Source organism: Peromyscus leucopus, chromosome 15, assembly GCF_004664715.2.
Source record: "Peromyscus leucopus breed LL Stock chromosome 15, UCI_PerLeu_2.1, whole genome shotgun sequence".
Lineage (NCBI taxonomy): Eukaryota > Metazoa > Chordata > Mammalia > Rodentia > Cricetidae > Peromyscus > Peromyscus leucopus.
In genome coordinates, this window is record NC_051076.1 from 68,173,742 (window position 1) to 68,189,202 (window position 15,461).

Here is a 15,461-nt window from a genome sequence, read left to right on the forward strand (position 1 = left end):
GAGAGAGAGAAGAGAGAGAGAGAGACATGCATGCACATACACAGAGTGCACAGAAAAGCATAGCATGCATGTGCATGCACATGTACACACACACACACACACACACACACACACACACACACAGGAGTGTGGTATGGAAAGCTTGGACAGAAACCTTACTGGTATGCTATAGAAAGGTACCTCCAAGGTGATTGTAAAAGTGTTTTAACTTTGTGTGTGTTGTGTATGTGGGTTCACTTATGTGTGGTGGTACGCATACATGTGTGGAGGCCAGACGATAGTTTGAGGGGGTCGGTTCTCCCCTCACCATGCGGATCCTGGGAATCAAATTCAAGTTGCCAGGTTTTGCTACAAGGGCCTTTACCTGCTGAGCCGTCTCTCTGGCCCTCCACCTTACTGTTTAAAGCAGGCTCTCTCTCTCTCTCTCTCTCTCTCTCTCTCTCTCTCTCTCTCTCTCTCTCTCTCTCTCTCTCTCTCTCTCTCTCACTGATTGGCTAGACTGTGGGCCAGGGACACCTGTCTCTATCTTACCATCTCTGGAGTCACAGACATGGTAAGCACACCTGATTTTTATTGTTGTTGCTTTTGTTTTTGTTTTTGTTTGTTTATTGTTGTTGTTTGGTTTTTCGAGACAGGGTTTCTCTGTGTAGCTTTGCACCTTTCCTAGAACTCACTTGGTAGCCAGGCTGGCCTCAAACTCACAGAGATCCGCCTGGCTCTGCCTCCCGAGTGCTGGGATTAAAGGCGTGTGCCGCTGCCACCCGGCTGCTTTTGTTTTTTAATTGGTTCTGGTGATCTGAATTCATGTCCCCATGCTTGCCCAGCAGGCACTTTAATCTTTTCAGCCCGTTTTCTAAACGTTAGTGTGCTATAAACCACACGGGGACCTTATTAAACTATAGGTTTGCATTCAGTCTGTGTCCCAAACCGTGGTCCTGTGGCGGATCCAGGGCCCCATTATGTCTAAGGATGAACTCAGCCTGAAGTGGGTCAGAAGAGGGTTCCAGTGTGGGCCAGAGAAGTCCTGGGATAGGTAGCTGGTTCTGTGTGAATGCAGGGGTTAGGAATGCAGAAGGAAGGAAGAGAACAGCTCCTTAGGTGTCACCTAGGGTCCTGAGGACAAGGAGGGTCTTCCCCAAGCCTCTTCAGTTCCCCTACACGGTCGGTCAGCTTCCCCACATAACCGCTCCACATGTCTACAGCCTGGTTTTTTAAGCAAAAATCAACTATACTCTAAGGAACAGCCTCATCCCCATAGTCAGGAAACATTGTGCAAATCAAGGAATCCTTGCCAAAGGGAAGTCGAGCGGTCCTCCAGCTAGCTGCCGCAGTTAAATGGGAGCCCTGCTTCCTCTTGGGGAAGCATTTCTGCTGCCTCCAGGGCTTTGGCCACCTATAAAACGTAGCAATGGGAAATAAAGAAACCCTCAAGGAGGAAGCCTTCTTGGGAAGCACAGAAGAAGGAGCGGATTTTGATCAAGCCATGTGCCCTATGATGGAGACCTTCGAAATCAACGGTAAAGTACGACTGTCTGGTAATGCGATCGCACAGAACCTTAATCTCTGGTGGTGGGAAGCTGCAAGAGACCCAACTGCAGGAGCTGCGGGCTTGTGACCCGGTGCCTTTTGCATCTGACTCTCACTAGTGAGACCGCATCGGGCTGCAATTCCTGGGAAGCCGAGCACAGATGCTGTGCCCTTGGTGTAGAGTCGATTTTTGCTTGAAGTCTGGTCCTTTTAAAAAGCCACATTTAGATATTTTCTCTGGTGTAAATGCCGATGTTTATTAAGGAAATGTCCCTTCTTTAGTGAGTGTCTCAGGAGGACACACTCTGTGTGTGTGGAGATGGTGCTGCAGGTCGAAGGATGTGAAGGAGTCCCACGGGGCCTGAGATGCAGCTCGGACAGTGGTGGGCTGACCTAGCAGGCAGGAAGCCCCGAGTTTGATCCCCAGCACATAAACGAGTGATGCCTGCCTGTGACCTCAGCTCCAGAGAGGCAGAGGCAGAAGGGTGAGGAGTTCAAGGCCACCTCTGGCTATGCAGTTTGGGGCTAACCTGGACTATGTGAAGCTCTGTTTCAAAAAGAAAATCCACAGCGCTGAAACCAAAGCTGTGTATATATTTGGGTGGAAGTCCTTTAATATCCCTCAAGGGGCTTCTGTGATGGCCGATGTGCTGACCTGGGAACACATTCTTCCTTTCCTGTCAGTTTCTCTAGCTTCGTCACTAGTTTGACTTGGATGGAGCACAACTTTCAAATATTTAAAAAAAAAAATTTTATTCCGTATTTGTGTGTGTGTGTGTGTGTGTGTGTGTGTGTGTTGCATGTGCTAAGGTGAATGAATGGAAGTCAGAGAACAATTTTAAGAGTGAGTCCTCTCCTTCTATCCCGTGGAATTCTGGGATAGAACTCAATTGTTCAATCTTGGTGGTAAAGTGCCTTTAACCACTGAATTATGCCACTGCCCTCTAAAGATGTTTTAAATGGTCTCTCAGCACTATATAGTTGAGGTATCTTTTATATCTTCAGGAATTTGTAGCATTTCAAGTCAGGGGTGGACTTGTTTGCCACTGGAGAGCTCTGATTTCCCATTCTAGAACATTCCATGAGAATCATCTTTCACAGTCATCAGCTGGAGTGAAAGGGGGTTGTGAGCCACCTGATGTGGGTGCTGGAACCCGAACTCAGGTCCTCTGAGAGTTCAGTAAGTGCTGTTGACCACGGAGCCTCCTCTGCAGCCTCTGTGCCTGGCTTCCCAATGGGCTCTGGGGATAAAACCCAGGTCCTCATCTTGCTAGGCAAAGACTTCACTGACAATCGAATCTCATATCCTCACCCTCTGGATTGTTTTTTTTTTTTTTTTGGGGGGGGGGTTCGAGAGACAGGGTTTCTCTGTGTAGCTTTGCACCTTTCCTGGGACTCACTTGGTAGTCCGGGCTGGCCTAGAACTCACAGAGATCTGCCTGGCTCTGCCTCCTGAGTGCTGGGATTAAAGGCATGTGCCACCATCGCCCGGCTTCTGGATTGTTTTTTAAGATACACTGTTCTAGAAAATTCAGCTGATCAGATACATTCAGTGCCTACTACCTTCTGGACACCACGCCGGGCACAGAGAAAGGTACTTGATGAACAGGGCAGCCGGCCTTCGGGAAAACACACTGAGGTGGGGAGAGCAAGCCTTGCCTCAGCTGGCCTTTCTAAACAACACTGGCTGAGGCTGAAAACTTCACAGGACATCACGGATGCAACCTGGGAGGGGGCCTGAGGTCGGAGCTGATGTCGCTCTGAAAGCTGAAAGGATGGTAGAAACTGGGCACAGAAATGAGACAGTGGGGGGCTGGGGAGGGATGACACGTGTCTAGGTCTCTCTCTCTCTCTCTCTCTCTCTCTCTCTCTCTCTCTCTCTCACACACACACACACACACACACACACACACACACACACTCACTCGAGGAGTGCCCTTAGAAATCTAAAAAGCTCCATGCAGTGGGATTGAGGGTGGGATGGAGGACTTTGAAGCCTCCCCTGAGGTTAGTGAGAGGCTGGAGGACTGCATAGAGGTTGAATACATCGTTCTGCAGCTGGGGTTGCTCACTGTGGTGGGTGGGAGACAGGTGGAGAGAGCAGGTGAGAGCCAGGGTACTTGGCAGCAAGAATGACGGGGCAGTGGAGGTGGCTGAGCAGGTTAAGTGCCCGCCGCACAACCTGAGGACCTGAGTTCAGATCTCCAGCGCCCAGGTAAAAAGCTGGGCAGCGTTGCACAGTCTGTACCCAGCACTGGGGGTGGGTGGAGACAGGAGGATCCCCGGAGCTCCCAGGTCAGCTAGCCTAGCCAACCAGTGAGCTTTGGGTTAGATGAGCACTCTCATCTCAGAACATAAGGTGAAGATTGACTGAGGAAGATACCTGATGTCAACTCCTGCTTCCACTTACATCTGCCCACATGCATGTACACACATCCTACAAACGGGAGCATACACAAAACCAGGACATCTTGTATGTGGGGGGAGGGGGAGGAGGGGAGAGATGGGAGAGAGAGGGGAGAAGAGGAGGGGGAGAGAGGGGGGAGAAAAGGGAGGGAGACAAGGTGGGGGGAAGAAGGAGGGAGAGGGATAAAAGAGAGGTGGAGAGAGAGTGAGATCACACAGGAGTCTGCTATGAAGCTCGTGCTGTGTAAGCAAAAGGACCTGAGTTCAAATTCCTAGAACTCACATGTATACCTGTGCCTACAACACACACACACACACACACACACACACACACACACACACACACACACACTCAAATACTGTGTGTGTGTTGGGTGTGACACTCACCCTCAGGTGTTGGTCCCTGCCTTCCATTCTGTTGGATACAGGCCCTGTTGTTCTCATGGTTCCATGCCAGCTGGTCACAGCTGTCAGAGATTTCCTAGCGTCCCCTCCATCTCTCTGTCGGGGTACTGGGCTCACAGGTGTATGCTCTGATTGTCCTGTTTGAAGTGGGTTCTGAGGATCTGAACGCAGGTACTCAGACTTGCCCAGCAAGCACTCTACCAACTGGGCCTTCTCCCGGTCTCCACATTTTTCTTGACAGAGAGAACCGACCCCAAATGCTAATAGAGAAGTAAAGGGCTTTGTAATTGTTTGTCATAATACTCACCTTTGACCCCCAGCAGCAACCCCCAGATGCCCCTTCTTCCTGATCTAAAGATAACCTAAGATACCTTGAGGCCTTCTCCTGACACATCTTCACTTTAAGTTAACCAGAGTCCCTTTAAGTTCAGCTCTGGTGATGGGGCTGCTGTGGTTTTACAGTCATTCTATGCTCTCCCCCTCTCTTTCTCTCTCTCTCTGTCTCTGTCTCTCTGTCTCTCTCCCCCTCCCTCCCTCCTCCCCCCCCCTTTTTTTTTTTTTTTTTTTGAGACAGGGTTTCTCTGTGTAGCCCTGACTGTCCTGGAACAAACTCTGTGGAACAGGCTGGCCTTGAACTCACAGAGCTCCTCCTCCCTCTCCTCCCGAGTGCTGGGACTAAGGTGTGTGCCGCCACATCTGGTCGTTCTGTCTTCAAGTCTTGAAACATCTGTCTTTACCATAGAGGCTTAGAAAAAGAAACTTTTTGTTGTGAAATAATTATTTAGAGTCACAGAGAGTAAGGAAATACGTCCCAGGAGGCCTTTTGTGACCTTTCACCCAGTTCCTTTCAGGCACGGCTTCTTACACAGTTTTTGGTACAAACCCGCAATCGGACACTGACACATGGCCCCAGCTGCGGGCAGACTCGTACATATGTACTTACACTCTGCACTAGGCTTTAAGTCACAGGTAGTCCTCAGCCCCTCACAAGCAATCATTCACTCTGCCAAGGCCAACCAACTCCATCTCTACACTTGTGTTCATTTGGGGACATCAGACAAATGGCATCATATTGCAACCCCATTTCACTTAAAAAAAATGTTCATTGGTGTTTTGCCATGGGCATTGGATCCCCTGGAACTGGAGTTACAGACAGTTGTGAGCTACCATGTGGGTGCTGGGATTCGAACCTGGGTCCTCTGGAAGAGCAGCCATCTCTCCTGCCCCCTTATATAACTCTCTAAAGACTGGTTTTGAGGTCAGCAGGACAGCTCAGTAGGTAAAGGTAGTTGCTGCCAAGCCTGATGACCTGGGTTCAAACTCCAGGGTCCACATGGTGGAAGGAGAGAACTGACTCCGACAAGTTGTTCTCCACATGTGTGCCATGGCAGGTTCATGTGTGTGTGTGTGTGTGTGTGTATGTGTGTGTGTGTGTGTGTGTGTGTGTAACACATACACAAAAATGTAATAAGATTTGCTTTTATTTTTTTCTGTTTTTTGCATGTATAATGTGTGGGATGTATGTGTGTGCATTCGTGTATGTTATATATGCACGTGTGTGCATGCGTGTATGTTATACACGCATGTGCACATGCCATGCCATGCAAGTGGAGGTCAAGTGACAGCCTCAGGTGTCAGGTCTCAGCCTCTGTCTTGTTTGAGATGGGGTCGCTCATTCTGCAGCTGGCCTTGAACTTCTCGGGGTTCCCCTGTATTCTCCTCCCCTCTCACCGTAGAAGCCCCGGGTCACACCTGTGTGCTACTGCAGCCACCGTGAGGTGGACTCGAGGGTCTGAGTCAAATCCTCGCAGTTTCACAGCAAGTGTCCGCTCCACTAAGCCATCTCCCCCACCAGAACTTCCAATTTTATCACACAGTGTAATGCCCCCGAGAGCCTTCAGGCAGCCGGATCCGGGTCGATGGTTCTTCTGAATAAGTAGTGACCCACAGTACGAAGGCACCACAGTTCAAATGTTTCCTCTTTGGGTTCCTACAAGTAAAGTTGCTACAGCTATTCAAGAAAATTTTTCATGTGAATCCGCATCTCATTTCCACAGCATCTGAGGATAGACTGTTTTAGTGCTGACATGCTGTCTTTGCTTTCCATCATCAATGTTATGTGAGAACAGACTGACATGTCACATGCACACCAAAACCAGGTAACCAACATACCAGTTCTCAGATCTCACACAGGGGCTTTAGGTGGTGCTTGTTGGCATTGTGTGACATGGTGGCATGCTCAGGTAAGTCATGTGGCCAAGTCACACCACGCAACAATGACAACCCTACCAGACACACTGTGGGTTCATAACATGATTTTGAATTAAGTCTTGGACACTGAGCACTGAGAAACCTCTTGCTGATGCTGATATGTGTGTTCCCCCACAGTCAATAGGGTCATATAGACCACAAATTAAAAACCCATGTATTTCATGATCTTGGACACAAAAGTCTTGGAAAAATATTCACAAAACATATCAAGCAATAGACAAAAAGAGTCACATGCTACCACAAAGTGGGCTTTATTCTCAGCATGCAAGGAAGGTTCAACAATGGTTCTTGTGTTCTATGACTAGCCCTCTCCCAAGTCCACCCTGTTCTTACATTCCAATCTTCACAAGACTGTTGTAGTTATTCTATAACCTGACCTTTCCACATACACTTCAGCATTAGCTTGTCTATTACTACATAAAAATCTTGCTTCAGTATTGGTAGGAATTGTGTTACACCTATAAATGAATGTATGAATAATTACAGGTTTAACCTATGAACATAGTATATCTCTTCACTTCTTGATTTTATTTTTCCAAAGTAGAATTTTGTAATTTCCAGCATACAAATCTTACATCTGTTTTGTTAGATTTACATCTGAATATTTTATTTTCTTTGGCCTAAACAAAAGTATTACCATAGGGGGTTGTTAATTTTTAAATTAAAAAATTAAATTTTATTATTTTAAATTACATTCTAAATTAAATTTAATTAAAAATTTAAATTAAAATAATAAGATTTTAAATTAAAATGATAAAAATTATTTTGTTTTATTTATGCATGTGTGTGTGCATGTTTACATGCTTGCAGGTGCCTGTGGAGGCTGAAAGAGGGCACCTGATCCCCTGGAGAGGAGTTCCAGGTGCTTGTGAGCCTTCTGATGGAGATGATGGGTTCTGAGCTCTGACCCTCAGGAAGAGCAGCCAGTCTTCTTAACTGCTGAGCCATGATCTCTCCAGCCCAATACTATGCTTAATTTTGGTTACCAACTGCTTTTTATTAGGATATAGGAATATCATTGAATTTTATATGTTGATTGTGTATCTTACAGTTTTGATGAGTTACTTATTAGTTCTATGGATTTCTTTTCAAGATTATTAGGGGTTTGTTGTATTGACACTTGCTTCTGCAAATAGGAACATTTTTGTTCCTTTCCAAGCTGTGTCTCTCAGTTCCTTGTTGTTCTTTATTGCATTGGAAGGCTCCATGACTGTACTGAATAAGAGGTCAGGAATGGACTTCTGCTTCTTCCGAGTCTCAAGGGAGAAACACTGTGTCGCTCACAATTAGCTTTAGACATATGGAGATGCCTTAATATTATTAATTAATTATTAAAAATATTTATTTCATCTTTGTATGTGTGTGTGTGTGTGTGTGTGTGTGTGTGTGTGTGTTCCTGTGTATGTATGCACACATCTGTGCACACAGCATCCAGAAAAGAACATCAGATTATCTGGAGTCGGAGGTGGCTGTGAGTCACCCGCTGTGGGTGCTGGGAACTGAACGCAGGTCCTCTGGAAGAGCAGCTAGTGCTCTTGATGGTTGAGAACAACTCTCCAGTCCCCGTTGTTTGGAAGTCTCTCACTGAACTTGGAGTTTATAGATTCACCCAGACTGACTGGTGAGAGGAGTCCTCCGTCTGTCTCCCCGGCGCTGGGATTACGGAAAATCGTCACTGCACCTGGCTTTTTACCTGGGTTCTCGTGATCTGAATTCAGAGGTTCATGTTTGTGCATCAAGCATTTTACTGACTGAGCCTTCTCCCAGCCCCCAGCCTCCTTTTCTTCACATCTTATTGAGGTCTGTTTTTGACCCGAGATGTGATCAATCTTGGTGAATAAACGTTCTCTGTGTGATGAAGAAGCATGTGCCTTTGGCTGTTATTGGATGGAGTGTTTTGTAAATGTTCATTGGGTGTTCATTGATGGTGTCCCATCCTTCTGTGTCGTTGCTGGGTTTTATCAGTTGTTGAGAGCAAAGTACTAAAATTAAAATCTCCAGTTGTATTTATCGATTGTGTCTTCCTCCTTTTAGCTATATCAGGTTTTTTTCCTGTAGTTTTAAGTTCTGCTATGTGGTTTCTTCTGGATAATATGTGGTTGTGTCATGTTGTGTGACTCAGCTTGCCAATGTGTGTGCTCAGATTGGTAGACTTGGACCGTTTACAGATATACCAGTTATCCATATGTTAGGGCTTCAACAGACCATCCTATTATACAGTTTCTGTTTTGTCCTTTACCTATTTTCCTTTCTTACTTTCTGGTTTTTCTTTCTTTCCAATGAATTATTTGAATTTTTTTTAAAATTCCATTTGAATGTGTCACTTGGAGTGCTTTTTGTCTTGACTACTTCTTCCTTGCTGTGATAAAATTCCCTGACAAAAGCCACTTAGGGGAGAGAGAGTTTATTTTGGCTTAGAATTCCAGAGGGATAGAGTCACCACAACTGGAAAAACATGGCGGCAGGAGCGGAAGGTGGCTGGCTGTTCACATTACATCCATGCTCAGGAAGCGCAGAGTCAATAGGAAGTAGGGAAAGGCTGTTAAGTCTCAAGGCCCGCCCCCGGTGACTCACTTCCTCCAGCCAGGCTCCACCTCCTAAAGGATCTACAGTATTCCAGAACAGCATCACCAGCCTGAGAGCAGGTGCTCACACATGTGAGCCAATGGGGCACATGGCACGTTTAAACCACAGTAGTTTATTTAGGGGTTCTCTGGGCATTGTAATATACTTACAGAACATGCCACTGTCTGTTGGGATTAGTATTTTTCCCACTTAAGGGCATGTATAGAAATTTTATTTCCATTTATACCTTTCTACACTTTAAAAATACAATTATCTTAAGAATTTCCTTGCCATGCATTGCACACAATGTAAGAAGACAGTGTATTTGTTTCAACCATGAAGTGAGATTTTTAGAAACTCGAAGATTGTGTATATGTGTGTGTATGTCTCTCTGTGTGTGTCCTTGTTTCTAACCACTCCATTATTATTCTCTTTCTGTTTTAAAGCCATAGGCCTTCTGTTCTCATTTCCTGTTTGGAGAAGTTCCTTTAAATTCTCCTGGTCTCCCTTCATCTGAGATTGTCTGTATTTCCCATTCATTCCTGAAGTTATTTTCATTCACAAGAGAATTCTAGGTTCACAAGTCTTTCCTTTCAGCGCAGAGAACACAGTGTGCCACTTAGGTCTGATCTCCATGGTTTCACGTAGAGAGTCAGCTGTCACTCAGATCAGTGTGTCTTTGCAGACAATGTGTCCTTCCTAACTGCTCTCGGTCCCTTCTCTTTAGCTTTTAGATGTCCTCTGCCTCAAACTTCTCATATCTGCATGTGTGTTTGCATGTGCAGTGTGTTCCTGTGTGCACGAATGTGTGTGTGCGTGTGTTTGTGTGTGTGTGTGTGCGTGTGCATGTGCGTGCGTGTGTTGCACTCGCGTGCGTGTGCGTGTGCGTGTGTGCGTGCGTGCGTGCGTGCGTGCGTGCGTGTTCATGGATACAGAGCTATCAGACATCAACCCCTGGAATTGTCGTTCTTCAGGCACTGACCACCTTTTACAGACAGGGTCCCTCACTTTACTGAACCCATAAAGTATACTGTCACAGTCTGAAATGTCTCCCTGAAATTTCTGCCCGTCTCCATCCTTTACCCTAGAGAAGGCCCTGAGGGTCCACCAGAGGCTCTTTTTAGTCTCTCAACTAGGGAAGTTCTTTCTCAGGAGCCAAAGTCACACAGCAGAGACATTTACTTTGTATTTCTTCCACCTTCCAAGAGTTGAACAAGTAAATGTGAGCATAAGCACTCCATCAGCCCCTCTACTGTGTATAGAGTGATTTGGACACACCTACAAACCAAGTCCCTAGGCCTGTCTCTAGCCCAGATGGAAACTCTGAATTCTTTTTGGCATGTTTTTTTTGGGGGGAGTGCATGTGTGTATGCATATTCACATGTATGTGGTTGCACGTGGGAAGTGTATGTGGACACCAAAGGTTAATACTGACACCTTCCTCAATTGCTTTGTACTTTATTAACTGAGACAGGGTCTTTCACAGAACTGAGAACTCTGAATCAGCTGGTCACTGTCTCCCCAGTACTGACATTGCAGATGGGGGTAACCACACCCAACCAACATTTATGTGGGTTCCGGGATCCAAACTCTAGTCCTCACACTTGCAGGACAAAACTTGTCATAGGATTCTAAAGCATCAGCACCCATGACCATTCCCACAGTGACATTCTGTCAGTTCTTTGGTTCTGTTCAGTTCACCTTCTCTCCAAGGGTCCCCTCCATGCTCCTGTAACATACCATTTTTCATGACTGCTCTTATTGTCCCCACCCTGATTTCTGATGTCTGGGACACCGGCACAGCTTACTTCCCATCCATCAAATGCACTCTTGCACAGGACTGTGTGCATCTAAAAAATCCACTTCATATTGTACAAAGGACTCAATTGTAGACGAACGAATTTCTCCCACCCACCTGTTCCCGAATAACCAGTCAGAGGCTTAATATCAATTACAAACTGTTTGGTCTATGGCTCAGGCTTATTGCTAGCTAGCTCTGACATCTTAAATTTCTATTCATCTATGTTTTGCACGTCGCATGGCATTACTGGTCTACTGGCATCTTGCTCCTTGGTGCTGATGGTGTCTGCTCTGACTCTGTTTTTTCCTTCTTGTATCTTTGTTGGATTTCCCTCCTGTCTCTAAGCTGTCTTTCCATAGGCCAAAGCAGCTTCTGTTTTAACAATTGCTTAGTTCCAAGCCATTGTTCTGTTTAGCATGCAAGCAAATGTATGTTTCACATGCTACATAAACAACACACCACTGATTATAGAGCAGCATCATGACTTACATGTTCAGTTTATGCTGTTCCAAGCATGTTAGCACACAGAGACAGAAAAGACAGATAGACAGACAGACACACACACACACACACACACACACACACACACACACACACACACACACAACAACAAAACCAAAGATCAGGGAAGTAAAGCCATGAACTGCACACCTGCATCTTATGTCCTAGTAAATCGCTCAGTTCCCTGAGCCTCACAAGTGTTTAGGAAACAGAAATAAACTTCTTCGTCATCCCAGACTCTGTAAATGAAACCTGTAGCTTCAGCGGCTTATTGTGTAAGCACTAGTGACTCCAGCACAGAGCAGCCATCACACTGATGTTCAAGACTGAGCAAGATCTATCCATCTAGTTATCCGCATGTGAGCATGAGGCCAGCAGGCAACCCCAGGTGTTCTCCACAGACGCTCGGCACCAAGGCTGGCTGGCCAGCAAGCCCTGGAGACCTGCTCATCTCTACCTCACGGCTGAGGAACTTCTTGCCTTGTGGCAAAACTTCTTGCCTTTGGCCAAAAAAAAAAGAAGGAAGGAAGGAAGAAATGAGAAAGATTTCAATGCCTTTCCTACTTTCCAAGGAAAGTCCCCGCTGCCCTGCATGTGACCTGGCACAGGCTGGCTCCTTCTCTGCAGCCCTGAAACCACCACTTCTCTTCTTGTATTCCAGATCCAGCACCCAAGAAGAGAAATGGGGGGACCATTTGCATGGCAGTCATGGCCATCTACCTGACGCTGCTCACAGCAGGTACCACCCTGCTGTTCCTTCAAGGTGAGGTGCTCCTGGTCCTGGTCCTGATCCTGTGGGTTCTTTACAGAGTGGCCACCTAAGCTCCTTGGGTGCAGAGTTCAGGCTGAGTGGAGGCATCTTGAGAGTACATTTGCCCTCCTGCTAGGGCACAGTGGTTAGACCCACCAAGGTAATGGAAGAGTGAAGGTGTGTTTGTGAATGTGTGCACGTCTGTGTGTGTGTGTGTGTGTGTGTGTGTGTGTGTGTGTGTGTGTGTGCATATGGAAGCCAGATGACAGTTTTGGGCTGTTCCTCACTTCCTCTCCATGTGCATATGTGTAGGAGGTATACATACACAGGTATGCACATGTGTGTGGAGGACAGAGGACAAGCTTGAAGATCATGCATCAGGCATTGTCCATTTTGAGTCAGGGTCTCTTTCTGGCTTGGAGTTCACCAGATGGCTAGGCTGACTGACCAAAAAGTCCCAGGGATCCACTACTGTGGGGAGTCCATCCTGTCTCCTTTTCCCCACAGTACACAGAGTTTGTATTTGAAATCCCATGCCCTACAGAAGTCATGTATGTGTGACACAGAACACCAGGAACCTGCCCCAATGTCTCAGGCTTCAGTGAGGCCCCTAAATGACGTATTGGGTTGGGGTCCCAGCTCTCAATCTGCAGAGGCGGCTCCAGATCCTGGAGATGTACTTAGACAATGGAACCCTGGCTCCTGAGGACAGGCCATTGTTCTCGCTGCAGCTGGCACATCCCAAAACACACCCGGTACCAGGAGCACTGGGGCTGCAAGTCCTGCAGGCCCAGCTCATTCAGGTCCGCACCAGCCAGGAGCAACTGCTTCACAACCTCACTCAGAATCCAGGTACCACCACACCTGTTTCTGTGTGCTGGGGGTGGAACCCAGGGCTTTCATGCGTGCTGGGTGGGCACTCTACCAACCAAGCTCCATGCCCAGCCTGCAAAAGAGTCCTTTTGACCAACACAGACAGGCTCTCCCCTAACCACGGGAACCTCTGCAAACTGAATTGGGGCAATCTGAATATTTCTGTACTCCTCGACTTCCAGGGATCCAGTTACTGGTCTCTGGAAGCTTACTTTCCTAAACAAATTCAGGTGTTGTTCAAACCTCCAAGGTGGGAAGACCCATGGGGACCCAGCCTTCCAAGGCAGAGTCTGTGAGCTCTCTGTGGGGGCGCAGGAGCAAACCCAAGCTCCACTCCACACCCTGGCTCAGCCTGCCACCCTCTCTCTTTCATTCACAGAGCTGTTCCGGATTAAAGGTGAACAAGGCTCCCCAGGTATGTTCGTTTCCTGTCTGACCTACATTGCCATTCTCTGGAAGGCGCCTTAGCTGGGAGCCCTCTATGTATTTTCTGTGTTCAGCTCATCCTCCAGTGATCTGCTCAGTCCTGTGCCGCCTCCTTCATGGGACCACCTCTCTACCACATGAAGTGAGGACCCCCAGCTTTGGACCTCTTCCTTCCCCCTTGTCCCAGATGATTGCCTCCTCTCTCCAACATCCAAACCTTGCCATCTTCCCGGGACAGTCCACCAGCTCCTCCTCCCATCTTCCCCAAATGTCCCAGGCTTCCAGAACCTTCTTTGCCTCCCAGAAGCACTCCCATGAAGTGCCTTTGACTTACTTGTGTTAGCCTCTGCTCTCCCAGAGGGTTGTGATGACGACAGCGTTGTGTGTGGTTGACTCGACCCGCACACCAAAGGGAAAAAGAGATGGTTTATTCTGAAACCAAATATAAATGGCTGTGGCCTGTGAGCGGGGACTCGGGTGGCCTCACATACCATGCTCCAGTGTGATAAGTTTCCTGAAATTTTGATAGTAACAGAGCAAAAGAAAATCATAAATCAAGGTGCTTTAAAAAAGATGTAACTGCGAACATCAGGTAGGTGGGTAGGTTACTGCAAAGCAGCAAAACTCCTGCTTCAGGCCTCAGACACTATTTGATGACATGCTTAGCCTTTGGGCTGACAGAAACTTAGGAGTCTGCCAGTCCATTCCAGAAGCCTTTTACCTAATAGTCACACGATGTTAAACTAAACACAGAGATGGGTAATAAATGGCTCTTATGGGGTTAAAGATAATTGAGGGTAATTTGGCTCTGGACTTGCAGCATTCCACCTCTCCACAACCATGTGTGTTCTAATTGGTCAACAGCCTTGTGGAATATTCACCATAGGTGTGGCTTATTTCTGAACTTCAGCTCCCACTTTACGAGCTAAGCAGTGCTGCTGGGAGCCAGAGCTGTGGGAGTCTGGGCTTGTCAGGTCCCATCCATCAGGCTACCATCTCTCTCCCTTACTTCACGGTTTGCCTTGCATGGTCAAGACCCCCACCTCCCCACCGAAGGCTCATTTGACAGCTACTGAGGGCAGGGGAGAGGCATGGGGCTCAGAACTCCTGGCTTTACCTCAGGTATAGGCAGTTGTTACCAGCAGCAAGCATCTCTTCCCAAAGCCACAGACTTCCCGACATAGATACGGGACACAGCCTCCCAGCCAGGCCTGAGCGGTACTTGAAGCCATGTCTTTGAGGCTGAGCCTCCCTCAGACATCATCTACACTGTTGTTTTTCATTTCTTCCTCGTCTCCCAGACCACATACTTCTCGAGGAAAGCAGTATCACCCAGGTTTTTTGTTTGTTTGTTTGTTTCCTTCATGGGCTAGTCTGCCCTTGAGGCTCAGTGGCCATTTGCTGGGAGGCTGAGTGAATACATCGCCATCTACTGCTGCTCGACTAGTTGTTATCCCTGTTCTTCATCCTCCAGGTCCAAAAGGGGCCCCAGGTGTGCCTGGGATCCCTGGCCTGCCTGGGCCACCTGCCCAGAAGGGAGCAACAGGGGTTGCGGGTTCGTGATGGAACCCCAGGCTCAGCCTCCGCTTTTCGACCTTGTGTTCTTCCCCTTCTCCTCCAAGCTATACTCTGAATCTTCTTCCCTCTGTCACGAATGGAGAGATGTCTCCCTCTGAGTCCCCTCTCATCCCAGTCATAGCAGGAAGAATAAATCACACCAGGACACTGGTAGAGTGAGTGGCCAACGTTTATTTTTACCAAGCCAGGGAGGAGAAAGGGGGTCTGAGGGCAGGCGCAGCAGTCAGAGAGCTGGTGCTCTTGCAGAGGACCCAGGTTTGGTTCCCAGCACCCAGGTCGAGCGGCTCACAACTGCCTGTGGCCGCAGCTCCAGAGGACCCAGCACCCTCTCCTGGCCCCACATGTACCCTACATGTG

The 15,461-nt window shown here is 47.5% G+C and overlaps 1 protein-coding gene across 1 annotated transcript in view; it reads left to right on the forward strand.

Annotated features, from left to right (window-relative positions):
• Nucleotides 1–1,332: 1,332 nt before the first annotated feature.
• Nucleotides 1,333–15,461, forward strand: part of Marco (macrophage receptor with collagenous structure) — a 33,010-nt gene continuing 18,881 nt past the window's right edge. The window contains 4 exon segments of the mRNA XM_037211473.1: nt 1,333–1,517; nt 12,138–12,239; nt 12,867–13,079; nt 13,480–13,515. Of these exon segments, the coding sequence (XP_037067368.1) occupies nt 1,409–1,517; nt 12,138–12,239; nt 12,867–13,079; nt 13,480–13,515 (460 nt within the window). The 5' untranslated portion in view covers nt 1,333–1,408.